General features: G+C 41.1%; 1 protein-coding gene across 7 annotated transcripts in view; it reads right to left on the bottom strand.

Annotated features, from left to right (window-relative positions):
- Window positions 1-1,543: 1,543 nt before the first annotated feature.
- The window catches only part of LOC117448494 (LIM and calponin homology domains-containing protein 1-like), a 28,687-nt gene continuing 12,279 nt past the window's right edge, over window positions 1,544-17,951 (bottom strand). The window contains exons 9-32 of one of the 7 annotated variants that reach the window (XM_034085809.2): window positions 17,673-17,874; window positions 17,099-17,293; window positions 16,064-16,372; window positions 15,626-15,895; window positions 15,319-15,345; window positions 13,727-13,987; window positions 12,634-12,996; window positions 12,207-12,533; window positions 10,707-11,009; window positions 10,517-10,555; window positions 9,613-9,742; window positions 9,325-9,482; window positions 8,518-9,160; window positions 7,801-8,151; window positions 6,585-6,684; window positions 6,128-6,153; window positions 5,816-5,929; window positions 5,446-5,538; window positions 4,562-4,760; window positions 4,352-4,451; window positions 4,019-4,093; window positions 3,531-3,639; window positions 3,299-3,401; window positions 1,544-2,853 (exon numbers count right to left, since the gene is read on the bottom strand). In XM_034085809.2, the coding sequence (XP_033941700.1) occupies window positions 2,828-2,853; window positions 3,299-3,401; window positions 3,531-3,639; window positions 4,019-4,093; window positions 4,352-4,451; window positions 4,562-4,760; window positions 5,446-5,538; window positions 5,816-5,929; window positions 6,128-6,153; window positions 6,585-6,684; window positions 7,801-8,151; window positions 8,518-9,160; window positions 9,325-9,482; window positions 9,613-9,742; window positions 10,517-10,555; window positions 10,707-11,009; window positions 12,207-12,533; window positions 12,634-12,996; window positions 13,727-13,987; window positions 15,319-15,345; window positions 15,626-15,895; window positions 16,064-16,372; window positions 17,099-17,293; window positions 17,673-17,874 (4,523 nt within the window). In that variant the 3' untranslated portion in view covers window positions 1,544-2,827. The remainder of the gene's footprint in view (window positions 2,854-3,298; window positions 3,402-3,530; window positions 3,640-4,018; window positions 4,094-4,351; window positions 4,452-4,561; window positions 4,761-5,445; window positions 5,539-5,815; window positions 5,930-6,127; window positions 6,154-6,584; window positions 6,685-7,800; window positions 8,152-8,517; window positions 9,161-9,324; window positions 9,483-9,612; window positions 9,743-10,516; window positions 10,556-10,706; window positions 11,010-12,206; window positions 12,534-12,633; window positions 12,997-13,726; window positions 13,988-15,318; window positions 15,346-15,625; window positions 15,896-16,063; window positions 16,373-17,098; window positions 17,294-17,672; window positions 17,875-17,951) is intronic. The other 6 variants (XM_034085814.2, XM_034085821.2, XM_034085831.2 and 3 more) reach the window with 6 other exon arrangements.

The raw sequence follows: 17,951 nt of genomic DNA, 5'->3' as shown, positions 1-17,951 counted from the left end.
TAATTGCTATCTTTTATGGCAGCCAGACGATTTAAATATGACACATATTTTATCACAAGCATGTTTTTTGATTAACTATTGAATTACATATTCATTACATTTATCATTACACAGCAATTTATATTATCCAAGGTTATCTTATCTTATACATTACTTTTCTTTTAGAACTTGCTCAAATGTATAAAAAACAATGCCTTAAGAAAACACAGCAATTTTAGTATTTAAAATTCCCCTTTGTCTTCTTTCAGTCATGTCTTAACTTTAAAGGGTCAATTAAATAAATGGGGTTCCATCCCCATTGGCCATATATCACAGACAATAATTACTATCTTGTTTACACTGTAATTGTTGAAGAATTTGAGATTTTGCTAGATGTTTATTTTATTCAAATTGATGGTCATTGTGGGCGGTGTTTGAAAAACATGGCTTACCAGCCAGGCAGTGCAGCCAACTGGCTTGGTGCCCAAAAAGCTCAATGCTTACTGGGCGTCAAATAGTTTTTTGCTAATTTGATGGAAAAAATGTTGAGGAAGACAGATCACCAAGTTGGGTCCTGCTGCCCTGCGTCCAAAATGGTGTTTAAATGTTGTGCTTATATGCTGCATATTTTAATTCAATGAGGTATATCATTTTTGTTTTACTTGCTTTTGATCTATCTCAAGAAGCAAACATACAAACCTTAATAGCACAAGATTAGTCCATAGCAGATTAACAAAAAAAAAGAAAAAGAAAGAAAGAGATTAGGCACATCACTTATATAATAGGAGATCCAGTATGGTACAAATAAACTATGTTAAACCCCCAATATTAAATCCAAGAGACTTCAACTGTTTCTTACACTATTGCAAGGAAACATTAGTATTTCTATCTAATCGGTGTTTCCGAAGTCACAGCCTCAGGGAGTAGAACATACCGGTAGGTCATCACTAACCTACTTCACCATGGTGTCTTTATTAAAGTGCAGTTTGACAGGGAAAAGAAGACAGACAGCATCCCATTTAAAATATTTTATTGATAAACATACACTTGCTATAAAAGAACTGAGCGCTCTCTTCCTCTGAGTGACGAAGACGCTGTCAGCTGTTCAGAGACACACAGAGGAGAGAGGCGTTCAGCTCAGACTCTGGGCAGGCAACACTTGTGATAGAGGCAGATGAGGAGAGATTATAGGGCTTTGTGAAACTGTCATTATACGGGAGATTTATTAACAGGGAAGCAGCAAATCACTTTGTGTCATTGGTTTAGCTCATGGGAGGATATGGAAGAGAACAGCAGGTGATTGGGAGATCCTTTTTAAATGTTTTTTGCTGGTATGGAACTGTGCTCCAAGTCAAAATAGACATCACATTCAAATCTATACATGCATTATTTCACACACACACACACACACACACACACACACACACACACACACACACACACACACACACACACACACACACACACACACACACACACACACACACACACACACACACACACACACACACACACACACACACACACACACACACACACACACACACACACACACACACACACACACACACACACACACACACACACACACACACACACACACACACACACACACACACACACACAATGTGCCGAGACCAAGTGGTCGGTGTGAGTGTGAATCACTCCGGCACATACCCAAACCCTCGAATTCATTACATAAGGCACTGATTCAGATGCAGTCAGTCTATGAGAATAAACAATGGCTAAAACATCCTAAAGGGAAAATATTTAAAAATCCAAAGAACAACAATTATAGAATTATTAACATGCATTCTCATTCCTGTAAAATTAATTATAAAGAGAAAAAAGATTGTATGTTTGCCAGATTCCCAAAGCAATTAAAAAATATCATGATGATGTACAACATACAAGAGGAAAGTCAAAGTTCAGCTGTTGAGATGATAACGTCAAACTCACACTACTCCATCTGAGCAATACTCACAATAACTTATATAATGTTCTTCTTTCATGCAAAACTGTAAACACAAACCACAAAAAAGAATGAGAAAGTATTATGATGAGTAAGGCATTATAATGGTCGAGCTACTTCAGGTAATCCAGTCACTTGATCAGTGCGGAAGCAGAGTTGATGAATCAGGAATTTGAGACTGTGTAGTGGTTCAGCTTCTAGCATCACATGTGAGCTTATGTTAGCGTCTATAAATGCAGTTTGTGCCTCATTTCTGGTCGAGCACTTGGAGATTTAGAGCAATGAAAAATATATATGAAAGGAAAATGATATTAGAGTTATTTTTACCATCTATTATTTGCTCAATACATTTTCATAATTCGATGATGTCATGGCTGGTGGCTTGAAATGTAAAATCACTCCCTATCTTATTCTTACGGAAGCATTGTGATTGGAGATGAAATGAAATAACTTATTCTTTCATATAATTTGTTTTCAAAATATAGTTTAGGTGCTTTATGTATTTCTGTGCTGCAAATCACCCCGAGCTGGCTTTAGGAATGATGGACAAATGTAATGCCATATCTTAACTGTGCTATATATGGATGTGCTTCATGTCTAAATACACTGATTTCTTGATTACATCCATGCTACACATATTAAGTAAAGTGTATACGTGTTCAGTTATTAATCACACACGCTGTACTGTACTGTATGTGGGAGGTTTTGTAACCCAGTCCATATATCAGTCCAGTTTTTGCTCTGTGACATCCATAAAGCTGTTTGTGCATTTCAGGAATATTCCAGAAAGTCCAAAATGAGAGTCAAGGTTCTAAAATTCTTCTCCAGCCAATCACTGACAGGGAAAGTGAGGGGTTCCAGGTCACATCCAGGTCATCATAGTGTGGTGGGCTGACCTCTGCCTGCATAGAAACATCATGGAAAAGTGTTAAAGTCTGCTCTCATACTTTCAAACTATGTTTTGTTTTTAATAACAATTTGTGATATTATTCCCTTTCGGAGCCACTTTGTTAAACATTCCCAAATTGATACCCTCTGACCTCATTTTAAATAGAGTTAGTTTAAATTATTATTATTTTTATAATTAAAAGACTTGAGCATTCGTTTTAGAATAGAGAATAAGTGTTAGAGGGCTCACAAATATAAGAAGAGACCTACTGTAAGTTAAGTCAGAAATCGACTTTAGAAAACAGATGGTAGGAGTGTGACCAAAATCAGGAACAACTATGTTCTGAACTATGTTTGGTTAAGCAAATAGTTGCTTAAAATGATGTTTCTCAGGGCTAATTAAAGACGATATACCAATGTCTGCCAGTCTATGTGTGTCTTTTTGTTTTTGGGCATCACCTCGAGATGCGATATAGCACTCATGACAGCTCAGCAGTCCGTTACGAATACGGACATCAGTTCCTACAGTGGCGTCACCCAGCTGGCCTTCACACACTGCACACTGAGGGAGAGAAATACACAAAAACAGTTAGCTTTTAAAATTCTACAGAAAAGAGAAAGATGTAATCCAGAAATGTGTTCGCACTGCGAAACATTTCTGACTTTTAAAAATGGTAGAATAACTCAGTACCTTAAAACACTGTACGTGGAAAAACAGCCCGAGTGTATCGATGATCATGGCAGCTCCTTTGCCCAGCGGTTGAGAACAACCAGAACAGAGTCTCCTCCCACTCACACACCTACACACACACACACACACACACACACACACACACACACACACACACACACACACACACACACACACACACACACACACACACACACACACACACACACACACACACACACACACACACACACACACACACACACACACACACACACACACACACACACACACACACACACACACACACACACACACACACACACACACACACACACACACACACACACACACACACACACACACACACACACACACACACACACACACACACACACACACACACACACAGCAGCAGCAGGAAAACAGACATTAACGGATACCATTAAACACTGCATCTTCATTTCTTTCAGACATGTTGTTGTGTTTAAATGTTCATGCGACTTTACCTGGTGGGTGAGGGGGGCTGAGGTGATGTGGGGGGTGGCTGCGCTTTGCTTGTTACAGCATCATGTGATTCAGACCTGTGGTGAAAACAAACAGAAACATAAATAAATACACATTTAAAACATCTGTAATATGTTAAAAACGCATTTCAGGGGTAATATTTATACATTATATCATTTAAATTATTCAGACCTTTTTAACTAACAAGAGATTTGGACACATCTTAAATGTGAAATAAGAAAAACACAGAAAGGAAACAACAACTTCAAATATATTTAGGATAGTCATGCAGCAAGCATGATTACACAAAAGTGCACAAAAGCATCCTATTGTACCTTTTAACAAACTGTGACTGGTTTAGCTGAGGTTTGCGGTCCAGAGAGGCCGTCTTCCACAGTTCCTGTTTCTTTGAAGGCTCGCCATCACATGGAGAATCTACACAAATAAATCATAAAAATAAACTTCATCAAAGAAACTCTGAGGAACACATGGTTGAAGTTGTTGTGCAGGCACACACATGTGGACACCTCCTGCATTTTCCTCACCCTGGAAAAAATGCAGCTTGGATTCATGCTGGTCGTCGGTCGCTTCCCTTCTTTGGCCGTTTTGCTGTGGAGGAACGTTTCCCCCTTCTGCCGCGTTGTTTTCTGTCGCTGATGAAGTCGTCCTTGTCCGGACCGGCTGCTGGTTTAACAAGCCGGTGGGACTTAAAGGTGTCACCGTCTCCTCTAGGATCTTTCTCTCCTGAAAGATGTACACAAATAAATATAGACACATCATGTAAGGCAATTTCTTGTAACTTTTCATCATTTTGTTATATTTAATTGTTACACTTTTCTTTTCTTGCTGTTTTGTGTAGTTTCAGTTCAAGAGAGTACGTAATAGCCGTTGTTCTTTGTGCTGTATGATCGTTGTAACCTAAGAAAATAAACTCACAAACTAAATGATTGCCTGGACAATGGATTTTATCCTGCATGAAATTAGCTAGCTTGCCGCAGTGGCAGTAGGGTTTGAGTTAGTTGTTTGTTTTTAGTGTTAGGACACTCTGAAATATTTTATCAACATTTATTTTCCGCTCCATGGTTACAACAGAACCAGCTGCACTTTCTTTCTCTCTGTCCTCTCAACGAGTTAACACACATCGCTGCACTGCCCACGTACCTCCGCCTCCTCTCACTCCCTCACAGTGCTCTCTTCTCGTCACTGTTCTAATCCGCTCCAGTTTAATATAACATTATATAACATTTTCACTTTCACTTCAATGCCTTTTGATCAGTTACAATGTCGGAGGCTTTGTAATGCCCTAAATGTTTTTACCATAGTATTGAAAATGGTATCAAGTACCGATACTTCTCAAGGGTTCTGAGCGAGAAATACTAGTATCATAACAACACTAGGAAGGACACACAAAAGCAGTCGGTGATTTTACCTCTTCGTTGTGTTTTCTCTCCTCCTCCTGCACCTCCAGCTGAGCTTTCTCCCACTCCTGCTTCAGCTTCTTCTGTTCTTTCTGGTATTGCTCCTGCAGAAGAAAATTGTGCATGTTAAATACTGTATGTACAGAATAATAACAACAAATAACATAGAAGTAAACATATAAAGACACACACACATACACATCCAGTGTTTTTGCTGTAAATTCATGCCTCTTAATTTGTCTATTTTGTGCATCCACTTCTCTCTCCTACATCCTCGAAGAAGTAAGGAAAGGAAGCAAGGAAAGGAATCGAGGATGTTGAAAGTGAGATATAATTAGAGCTATCAGTGCCATGCACATACACACCATTCCACCAGTGTACCTGAAGGAGGCGCTCCTGCTCCTGTTGCCAACTTTCCAGGCGTTTACGTTCCTCATTGGGGTCCCAGACCCAGTGATTAACACGTTTAGCCAAGTTCAACATGGGGGTCTCAATCTACCCAGACCACCCCGACAATCACGCACACACACACACACACATGTATAGGGACCAAAAGGACAGAAAGAGAGGAAAGGTGAGAGGACAAGTCTGACAACAGCGACTACTGGAGACGAAGGGTCAGGACAGGGTCAAATGTAAGAATGAAGGAAGAACAGAAAATAAAAACAGCTGGAGATGCCGAGAGATACTCACAGTCACACTGCTCTCCTCAAGCCCCTCTGTGGAGGAGAACGACACACACAGCGACATTAAGATCAGAATCAGCTCTAAAGGCCGAGTATTACACGTAACAAGAGGATAATTATTTAAAAAACTAATATTATATATATATAGATACATAATCATAGTCAAACTAAACAAGCATTTATACACTTCAGCTTGCTTTACACAAAAAATGCATTTGACTGTTATGGATAAATATTCATAGACAAAAACACTACTTATTTAGATAATATAGTCTTTTAAAATACATACGGTATAAACAGTATATATATATATATATATATATATATATATTATATATATATATATATATATATATATAGAAAGCCAGTCAAGTGAAGTGTTTCTGTAAATTGTAAATAAATACAAATAGTGCAAATCAATACGCTTATAAAAATAATACAGATCTATATTATAAAACTGTTACCTGTGACAGTGGGAGAATAATCCTGCATGCTGTAGGATGATGTAGCCGACTGAGACTTGTTCTCCTCCACTGGACTGGATAACCCAGAAGTACCGTTGACCTGAGAGTAAAATGTTCAACCAGTTAATAAAACACTAAAAAGGTGGATCTAAAAGGATTTCTTTCTCCTGTTTTTTTCCATCAAAAACGAGTAGACAGCTCTGGTATTTGTATTTAGTGCAAATCAAATGTAATGAGCATACTGAAGTCTTTCCTTTGTTATGTGTTTTTAAGGCAGTCGCTGGCTTCAGTTCATGTAAATACAATATTAAAATCAACGTGAGCAGAACTTGCTTTACATAGAACAATCACCACAGAGACAGCAGAGGAGTTTTTCAGTTCAGGCTCATGTTCCCCAACAAGGACTAAACTGCAAACAAACATTATTTGGTGTTTAAAACTAAGGAAGTTGCAACTGGGCGAGTGGTGTTTAGAAATACAATTGTAATTGTTTTATGTCTTTTTTATGATTTATGTCAAAACTGTATGGTTGGGGGACTACGATTTATTTCCATGAGCACATTACAGTATTCTTCTTCTGTATTTATGCATCCATGCTCACTACGTGGTAATAAAGTCTGAATGATGTTTCTTTTGGACTCCCCTGTGTGGTTGATTTCAAGTCAGTTGCTAGGCTGCAACCTTTTAATGCAACAAGTAACTTCATTCATAATTTAATTGTCTAACTGTGTGCTTTCATTTTGTCCCCTGGCTTTCATTTTTCACAGCTGTCTCCTGTGTCTCCTGAATGCACCTGAATGGAAAACACCATTTCCGTTGAGCCATGACACAACTTACGTAGGAAAACAACATAACTATCTCTGCCAGGGAGTGTGTATCTGTCTGTGTGCAGCTTATCTTGCATACTACTGGACCCATCAGACTTATAGGTTTTGTTTATATTTATGACTTAATGCCTAGTCCTTTTATTAGAGATGTGTCTGTTGTTTGTGTTTGTTTTTAGTGTGTCAGGATGGATCCCTTGTCTTTTTCTATGCAAACAAAATCTACCTACGGGTACAAATAAATAACCTGAACCTGAACCTGAACGGCATCTTGTGGTCGGAATTATTCCAAAAATATATATATTTTATTGACTGCTTTATAACTTCGCCTGCTTACCTCTGACTTTCTTAATTGTGTATTAAATTGACGAACATGCTACCTGTGATATTACCTGTCCATTGCTGTGGATGTCTGGGTGATGTGGCTCCGTATGTGTGAGCTCGGTCACAATAATGGTGGTGGTGGTACAGTTTCTGCCTCCAATCAGGGAGCTGATGGCAGAGCCTAAACACGATGTTGGCTTTTCTCTCTGCGGAGAAGGCGTGTGCTCCACCTTCTCGTGATTAGTGGAAATCTTCTCTGAGGGAGCGTCTTTCTCCGTCTGTTTGGAGGGAACTTCTTCCTCCTTCTGCTCTGAGGGAACATCTTTGACCTTTGATGGCGAGTGCAGAGCAGAGGTAGGTGGAGTGGAACAAGGTACATCTTCAGTCACCTCTCCATTTACTCGCACCAACCCGTCCATCTGAGGGGGAAACACATCGAGGTCAGGATACAGGAATCACATCATTTTCAGTAACACACATTTATGGATGTTTTTTTTTCATGTTTTTAATATATGTCTTATACATAGTTACACTGTTATGAACTACTTCTTTATGTTCAAAGTTTAGGGTTCAGTTCATCGAACCACACAATTATAGAAGAAAAACAATGCAAAACTAAATAGATGACAGAATATGTGAAATGTCACAGAGTAAGAAGTTAAAATGTTAGCACTTCCCTAAATACAACAGACACCGCCTTTCATTAGTGCATGCAGTCATGCATTGCGCTGGAGCAGTGAAGTATCAGATGATGCTGAGTGCTGCGACGGATATGAAGCTCTCACCTTGACGGGCTTGTGTCCGGACTGTGTGCTCCTGGGCTGGCAGTAGGGTTTGGCTGTCAGCAGGGGGACGGGTCGGGGGGAGACAGGTTGGGGGGAGGGGAGTGTGTATGTGGGCTGTGTGGTGTGAGGCTGCACCTGAGCAATCTGAGGCCGAGCGTGATTGGTATGAGGCTTTGTTTCTTCTGCAGCTGGTGGTTTTTGCGGAGTGGTTGGAGACTCTGTCGGTTTGGCTCGAGGCTCACTTAGTTTAAGGGACTGAGGGGGGACATTTTCTGAGATTGTGACGGGGCCGAGGGGGCTGCCAGGTGACCCGGAGCTGGAGGAGACCGAAACTGACGTCTCTTGTTTGGTTATTTTGGTCTCCATGTCTTCAGGCTCTGTGTGCCTCTGCTCTTTTATCACAGGTTGTTCTGGTTTGTGCGGCGGTCCTGATGTGTCATCAATAGTGGGAGTCAATGTGTTCTCCTTGTCCGGCTGATTATGTTCCTGTTTAGAATTTGAGGTGGATCTGGGCAGTTTTAAGCTGTCCAGTGTTGCGTCACTGATGGTGAAGCGAAGAGCGTAGCGCTGTAAAACCATGGCAGCCTCTTCTGGAGTCCCTGCATTCCTGTAGGCTTCACACAACTCTATCTCTCTGCGCTCCCTAGACAAGAGAAGTAGAGAGACACAAAGCATTTGGTGTCCAGGCAGTGTTTCTGATATGGTTTTGCTATTGTTAGCGTGTTGACAGAGATCTAGGTTTACATTTGTTTATCTCAAGTTAAGGGCTACAATCAACACTACCAAGAGTATCAATATCATCCTTACTTCTCCTCTACGATCTCTTTGTAGGTTTTAATGCTTTTCCTCTTGTTACTGTCAATTCCCTCCTCCTTCATCCTTTTCTCCATCCTCTTCCTCTCTTCTTCCTTCTTGATCAGATCCTGTGACGCACAGCGACGCCGATTCTTCCAGCGAGCCAAGTCCTGTCATGAGATCATAGTGTGAAGATTCAGGTTGTATTCATGTTCAAATAACATTGATATTATTTAAATAAGATGCACGTCCTATTTTCCCTTTTCTTTTGCAATGGACCTCACAAAGTCAGTGTCTTACGTTTCTCCAGGGGTCGTCGTCCTCCTGAGAGTTGTTGTACTGCTCGTGCATGCGCTCGTTTCGTGATTGGCTCACCGGCGGTAAGTGTCCCACCTCTTCCTCGTTAAGTATGTCACTCATGCTCACGGTCCTAGACAAAAAAATATTGAATAATCTTTTATAAATTACTGAATACACTTTAGCATATTAAGTTGGATAAATTTGGCTCTGCAAAACAGAACATATTCAATTAATTAATTAATTGTTAGTGTCGATCACTTACGATTACACAATCAAAATGAAATGTGTTTTAGGTTGACTTTTAAAATCTGTCCAGCGGCTACAGATGGAAAATAGCCTCTTGGCTAACTGGCACATTTACAGAAATGTTAAATAAAAATGAATGAATAAATAAAAAAATAAAAAAATAATGTAATAAATATAAATACACATTCTAAGATCGAAGTGGAACTATGAGGAAAGAAACATGCCCTCTTTTTCAAAAATGGATAGATGATGTAGACAAAGATATGAACATGAAGCATAAAGTTAAAACAACCAGTAAAAGTCCACCAAACACAAATATTGCATTATAATTCTCATTTTCTTTTTTCTTGATTTATCTTAGTTATGTAAGCTGTTTCCACAAACAAATCAATTCAACAAGCAACTGAGCAATCATATCTTACTTCTTTTGACAGCCCATTTCCTCAACCTTATAATTGGGTAATATACTTCCAAACAAAAAGTGTAAAAGAGAATTACATGAAAAGTAAAAAAATGACAATAAAAAGCTGCATGTTAGTAATGATGATACACAAAGATGAGCATAATGTGAGCGTGTTTGGATGTTCCTTTGTAATGAAACGTGCACAGCGTGTCAATATTGTTTTCATGCAGAATCTCGTCACGCAGAAAGACTTACTCAGTGTCCTCAGACATAAAAGCAACTCGCCGCCTCACCCTAAAACAATAACAGAGTAAAGTGAATGAGAGGAAGGAGCAGGTGAGGGAATGGGCAGCAGCATAAACGCTAACGTCAATTCCAACCGGATAAATGGTAGAGAGAAATCTGAGAAGGGGGAGGCATGACGACACAAAAAAGAGCATCTCACATGATGGGAGGCAGATCATCGTCGTCGAGCCAGAATGGTTTCTTTCTTTCGTTCATTTCTGTCTTTCTCTCCTCCACCTTTTCCACCACTCTCTCCTCTACACTTGACTTTTCCACTTTACAAGTTAGGGAAGTGGCAGAACTGGACGACGGAGTAGAGAGGGGCTCTGTAGCATCTGGGGTCGTCATGTGTCCCTCTTGCCTTCCATCCGCCCCCTGCCTCTCCCTCAGACCGGCACACTTAAGGAGGGTCGAGGCTCTGGAGAGCGAAGCCTGAGGTTCTGCTGCCACGGTAACGATGCTGCTAAAATCCAGTCACAAGGCCAAGGTTACCAGCAAATACATACAACGCATAAATCAAAACTGAATCACGGACAACAGAGGCAGTGTTTGTGTGCTGAAACGTTTAGCCATGGTCCATGTTGCAGGATAAAAGAGAAGGACAAGGCCTAAAGAGTCACCTCACCCAAATTACAAGAAATGTTTGTTTGCAATTACATCTTATGGTATTTACTCATGCTAGATGTGTGTTCATTCTCAAACATTTTCATATATCTGCCTTCAACACTATACAATTAAGGGTATTATTGCAGGGATACTGTGCAGCGAGGCTGTCATTAATGAATATAAACCACAAACATGGTGATGACCAATCAGAGTCGAGTATTCAACTAAGCCGTGTAATAACATGCGGTATGTGTAAGTGTTTATGTTATATTCTTATTCATACTATTCCTATATTTTAAAATGAAAGGTCCCATTTTTTTTTTTACACTGTTGTTATATATTATAGTAAATATATTTTAACATATTTCTAGTTCTGCGCATTTATTATGTTAGCTATATATTGTCAAATAATGCACATATTTTTCTTATTTATATTTTTCTTATAAAGTATCTTTGTTTATAACTTGATAAGGAGAATCTGTAGGGTAACACAATTTCCCCCCAAAGGATCAATGAAGTTATTTTGTTCTTATTATATTTGTGAACCAACCAGAGAGTAGCAGCTGTTTTTCGCCCCATTGTGATTCAGCTGTGACTTATACTTTAAATACTGAGACAACAGCCAACCGCTTCATATTCAAGTAGAACAAAACAACCAACGTCATGCCAAACAAAGTCAATGTTAAACCTCAACAGCAAAAAGAAAAAGGCCATATTAGTCCAAACCAAGCACAAACCTCACCAAGCCATATGAGAAAGAGAACTCCAAGAATCCAACCACAACAGCAAATCAAATCCATCATAGATTCTTCATATACAAATACAACAAATTAAGTCAAGAGTCCAGCTGCAGGCACTCAAACATGCAGGCTTGGAACCAAAACAACAACACTGGATCAGCTGTAAATCCCCCACTGAGTTGTATTAGTGTTCGTACTGCAGGTCATTTAACTTGCAAACATACTCAAACCTTCTCTTCCTGTGAAATATGCTTTGTTAGTTGCCGTAGTTGGCAGTCACCCCCGTCTCTTCATCATTCAAACACATGAAATACCTTTCACTGGCCATCTTCTCAGTGAGTTTAGGTCTGCTGTGCAGAGGCTTCATTGCAGACACAGGGGCGACTTTATATTTCACTGAACCAGGTACCGGCAGGAACTGGTTTTTGGTCTGATTTGTTTTGACTGCACTGGGTTTTAGGAATGATCCGGTCCTTCGAGCCATCATATCGTCCTTCTCCAGGTCAGGCAAAGGCTCGTTTTCATCATACTCATCCTCTTCATCATCATATTCTCTGTGAGACGTTGCTCGGATTACAGTCCTGTCAGGTGTTTCCATGGGAACTCTGGGTTGCTGTTGCTCCACTCTATGAGAGAAACTCCTTGAATTGAATAAACATCAAGCTCTCTTTCTGGATGTAAACCACACCAAGCGTGTTAGTGCTCCTCCTCACACTGTTAGACACACACATCTCAGCCCACCTGGCGTTTACTTTCTCTCTCCTGTCTGCCTGCACCTGCCTTCTGTTCCGCGGAGCCGCGTCAGTGGTGACCTCGCCTTGAGTGCAGCGCTTGGTACTGGGCAGAGGCAGGAAACGGTTGAACGTCGCTGTAGAAGTGCTTTGTTTATGGAAAACTCCTGTCCTCCTTGCCATCATGTCGTCTTTCTGAAGATCTGGGATCCTCTCTTCTTCCTCCTCATCCTCTTCATCCTCCTCTGCTCTTTTCTCATACTGAGCCAGACGTGCATCCATCTCGGCAGGAGTAGGAGGGGTCTCAGGGGTGCAGGGTGGGAGGTCAGTAAAGGCAGGGGTGGTTTGATTGAGGTCAGCTCCATTCACCTGGCTGTGAGAGAATCATATAAAGCTCAAACAGCAACAACAATAATACCCAAACTGAACAGTGAAGAAGAGAAGAATTAAAACTGAAAACATTCCAAAGAGTGTTTTAGGAGCTGATAGCTAAAGGAGAAAACCATGCAAAAGAGATGCAAAACTAAAAGAAAAAGCCCTTGGACCAGAAAAAATACATTATAGAAGTGCACAAATTGTGCATTTGCTATAATTGTTGCCTGAAGCCCGACCATCACTTTTAAACTGATATCAATATTGATATTTGAGAAATTCAGAAACCTGATATAATGGCCAATACATAAACCTACATTTTTGACCAAAAAAAGGGGGTTTGTTATCTATGTAGTGAAGACACTTTTTAAATACTAAATACCTAAATCATGTCTTTGATACTTCAAATACAAGTTATTCATTCTATTACTAGTTGTCACAGCAGCATGTACATGCATGTGTGCGTGTGGCTTTGTTACTTACTATTAAAACTACAAGCAAATCAGGACAATGCAGAGAGAAGTGCAGCCACACTACCTACTTTACTAATTCAAAAAAGCCTGAAATGTGAAAGATTATATAAATCAACATCACAAGCAATTATATTAAATCCTTCAATAGATAATATAAAAAGATAGGGACCTATTTTTTTGTCAGTGCAGTCCACACTAATGCAAGAGACTTTGGATTCAAGACACTGTAGCCTAAGTCGTATTTGGCCTCGTCCGTACCTGTGTTCCCGCTCTGAAAGCTGGGAGCCTAGGTCAATAGTAGGCATGGCTACAGTTGCCTTGGAAAGGAGTCGTCTTAGCAACTCCGTCTCTTCCCCTTCACTTGATGCGATTGTGTCTATTGGCTGCTCGATCTCTGTCACGCCCCCAAAGGTCACAACTTTGCAGTAACCCCGTCTAGCCTTTGCTGATCCGCTGAAAGGACTTCCATAATTTTTCTCCAGACAAGCCTGACACACGGCTGGGGCCGGGCTGGCCTCACTGGAGATACAATCTCACACATGAAGGCATACGAGCAGACACACACACACACACACACACACACACACACACACACACACACACACACACACACACACACACACACACACACACACACACACACACACACACACACACACACACACACACACACACACACACACACACACACACACACACACACACACACACACACACACACACACACACACACACACACACACACACACACACACACACACACACACACACACACACACACACACACACACACACACACACACACACACACAACAACAACCAGGAGAAGAGCAGGGGGGAAATAAAGAGGGCGGAAAATAAATCATGAGCAACCAGAAAGAGAGGATCAGACTGTGGAGACAAAGGAAGCATGAGTTGGAAATGATGAATCAGACAGGAAGTGTGGATGGACAGAAGGGGACAGAGCATGGGCTTGTGTACTTAATGACTTCCACACATACGTACATTCACAACACACACACACCAAGCACACTAGGTATAGTCCCTTTTCCTAGTAACTGCAGCTCTACTGGGAACACAAAAAACTCTTTATCCTATCTAATGACATCAGTGCTGAGAGGGGGGAAAAGCCCAAGCAGTGCTCTGAGCCAACAGTTGCCTCTCTTTTGGTCACACACCAATTCCCAACTCTGTGCACAATGGTGAGGAGAATGAACAAGCAGATGAGAACATGGGGAGCAACTGAGACCAGAAGAGAAAGGAAACTAAGATGTGGTGGAGATTATGGTGCTTACAAAAGTGTACAAGATAATAAAGACTACAACTGGTGAAATTGGGTGTAATATGGGTCTAATCACAGTGTAACATAGGTGAAATACGGCTGTTATAACTCTGTTAAAATATGTATATGTGATTCCCATTTAAGGTTTAAATATGTCCAAGGAAAAACTAATGAACTTCTATTTACATTATGGAGTATTTACCTGTTAATGTGTTTTTTGATAACTGAATGAATCATAACAGCTAAAAAATACATCATCAAATGGACTATTTCGATTCACAAAAAGTAATAAACAGGAAGATATCCTACATATAATAAAAAATAAATAAAAAAAATGATTGGGAATTTTGAATAATAAAGGAAGTATTGAAGTAATATATTCACATTTATGAAACCCCTTACTTTGTGTAGATAACATAGATGTTGCTGTTTATCTAGGAATCAAGTTGATCGGCTTTCCAAATAAAGCACCACATGTAGTAAAGCCATTGTTTGTTGGGGATTTAAGCAATATAACTGGATCGCAACTTCATCTGAAAGGCTCTGTAGTTCAAAGTTACTCTCCTACCTACAGTCCATCTGTTTAAGACTGAAACTGAACACACACACACACACACACACACACACACACACACACACACACACACACACACACACACACACACACACACACACACACACACACACACACACACACACACACACACACACACACACACACACACACACACACACACACACACACACACACACACACACACACACACACACACACACACTGCACTTAGTCATTATCGCCCACACACTTGACATACAGCAGCATTTAAGTGCTTGGTACTGCATGTGTGCTGAAACAGAGAGAGTGTGTTGGGCACCTGGGTTCAGTCATCTTGAGTCTCTCCCACCTCTGCATGTCTTTCTCGCTCATTGGGGCAGAAACAAAGCTCATTGGTCCGTCCCTGTGAGGGAGGGGCTTATTCAGAGCCCGCCTACGAGCCAGGTCATCCTTCTGCTTATTAGGCGTTGCTATGACCTTCCCCTCTTCTCCCTCTTCCTCCCCGTCCTCCTCTTCCTCGCGGCGAGAGGCGGAGTTTAGAAAAGGATTGTCTCGGCGTGTAATGATGTCAGGGACTTTTTCCTTGTCACTGTCCAATCACAGAGCCAATCGCAACACACAGCAAACAAGTTGAGCACACACACGTCAAACCACGAGTGACCACAGCACGCAAAGAAGGAAAAAGTAGGAAAATGTGTGAGAGTTGGAGAGCAAAGGGAAGAGAAATGGCAGCACACACAAACAAACTTCAGCTGACCTGATCTCCTTCTCCTGCAGTGTTTGCTGCGAGGCTCGTCTAATGCCTTCCCAGCGCTCCCTGTCTTTGCTGCTACATGCAGGTGTTGGGACAAACTGGTGCACCTTGGGAGCAACCGTGCCGCGATGAGCTCGCCTGGATGCTAGATCGTCTTTACAAACATCCGGGACTTTCCGCACCTCGGCCTCCTCTTCCACATCAGAGGAAGAGTCCCAGGCAGATTTATGAGTGTTCAGAAATTCATTTTCGCAGCGAAGGATGATGCTCGGGGACGGAGATCTCACTTCCTGTTCCTCCATTGTTGGAGGGCTGGTGTGAAAAGGTCATTCATAGGTTATTACAATCTTTTGTTGCATGCTGAGAGCAGAGGTAGCGTCGTGCAAAGTTCCCATTTGACATGCGTCCACAATTAGTGTGATATTGCAAGGTCCCATTGATTAAATCATAGTATCAAATGTATCACCTGTCAAACCAACCGAGTAGCAATCCATGCCCATTCAAAGTTATTTTACAATATTAAAGGAAACATTTGCCACTTTATGTGAATGCCCAATCACTGTTGATGGTAAATGTGATTAACTGAAGCAATAAAATCCTCAGTGTATGATATATTCATAAGAAACCTGAGATAGACACCTAAGCTAAAGTAGTTTCTAGATGTTCATTGCATCCAACTACGTCCTTGACGCATCAAATGACAGCGTTATAATTGAATGCATTTACCATCAACACTGATGTAAACACTAAACACTAAGTAAAAGGTGGCTCAATTTCCCCTTAATAACAGTCAAGACTTGAATCAAGCTCTCACATATAAAACACAGAAACAGTATCGAGCAGTTAGTCAGATCTCGATCCCAAAACGCATTATAAATAAGCCACATTGCTCAAACCAGATATCTGCACAAACCCAAACCTCCAGTGTGAACAGAGCACCAGAAAAACACACAATTAAAATGACCATCACAACGATCCGTTAGTGAACACGACCAAAACTGTCAAACCACAGCAGCTCTCATGCCGCTCCTCTCTGACCTGCTGTAGCGAACGGCAGCAGGCAGAACTTTAACCCCTGCCTTCTGCAACCTCTGCAGCTTCTTCTGCTCCAACACTTCCTGCGTCACTTTTTCCTCTTCCTGTTTTTCCTCATTTTTCTCGGGTGCCCAAGTCACAGTCTTGGGAGTTCTGTGTTGCGGTCCAGTTCTTGTGGACTGCTCTTGAGAGGCTTGACTGGGGAACGGTGTGTAACGGCAGGGACAGATTAGGGATGATGAAGTGTGTGTGTGTGTGTGTGTGTGTGTGTGTGTGTGTGTGTGTGTGTGTGTGTAGCCACTGGGAAACATCAAACGTTAAAAAAAAAATGCTGCTGTATGTCAAGTGTGTGGGCGATAATGACTAAGTGCAGTGTGTGTGTGTGTGTGTGTGTGTGTGTGTGTGTGTGTGTGTGTGTGTGTGTGTGTGTGTGTGTGTGTGTGTGTGTGTGTGTGTGTGTGTGTGTGTGTGTGTGTTATATGATTCTTCAGCGCCTTTTATGTATTTTTCCATTGCAGCACTTAATATGCTTTATTTGTATCTGAATTATTTGGTGCACTAATTTGGTGGTCATTACCTCCGCTGATCTCCTTCCTCTGTATGTGTTTTTCGGCGTGGAGCGGGGATGTAGCAGCTGGTGTTGGCTCGGTTGGGAAGAAACTGGTTAAAGGGAACGAAGCTTCTTGATTCACTGCTGGCCGTCCGTCTGGCCAACATGTCATCCTTCCTCACATCTGGCCTCCTGCTGGGGGCATCAGCATCCGAGTCGCTGCCTCGTCCTGGGCAACAAAGAGCGATGGAGCATGAACGATTACAAAAAAAGAGTGAATAAGGTTAGAAGATATGTCAGGAAGTA

This window comes from Pseudochaenichthys georgianus, chromosome 1 (genome assembly GCF_902827115.2).
Source record: "Pseudochaenichthys georgianus chromosome 1, fPseGeo1.2, whole genome shotgun sequence".
Lineage (NCBI taxonomy): Eukaryota > Metazoa > Chordata > Actinopteri > Perciformes > Channichthyidae > Pseudochaenichthys > Pseudochaenichthys georgianus.
Note: the sequence above shows the minus strand (reverse complement) of the source record. Positions and strands in the feature narration are given on the sequence as shown.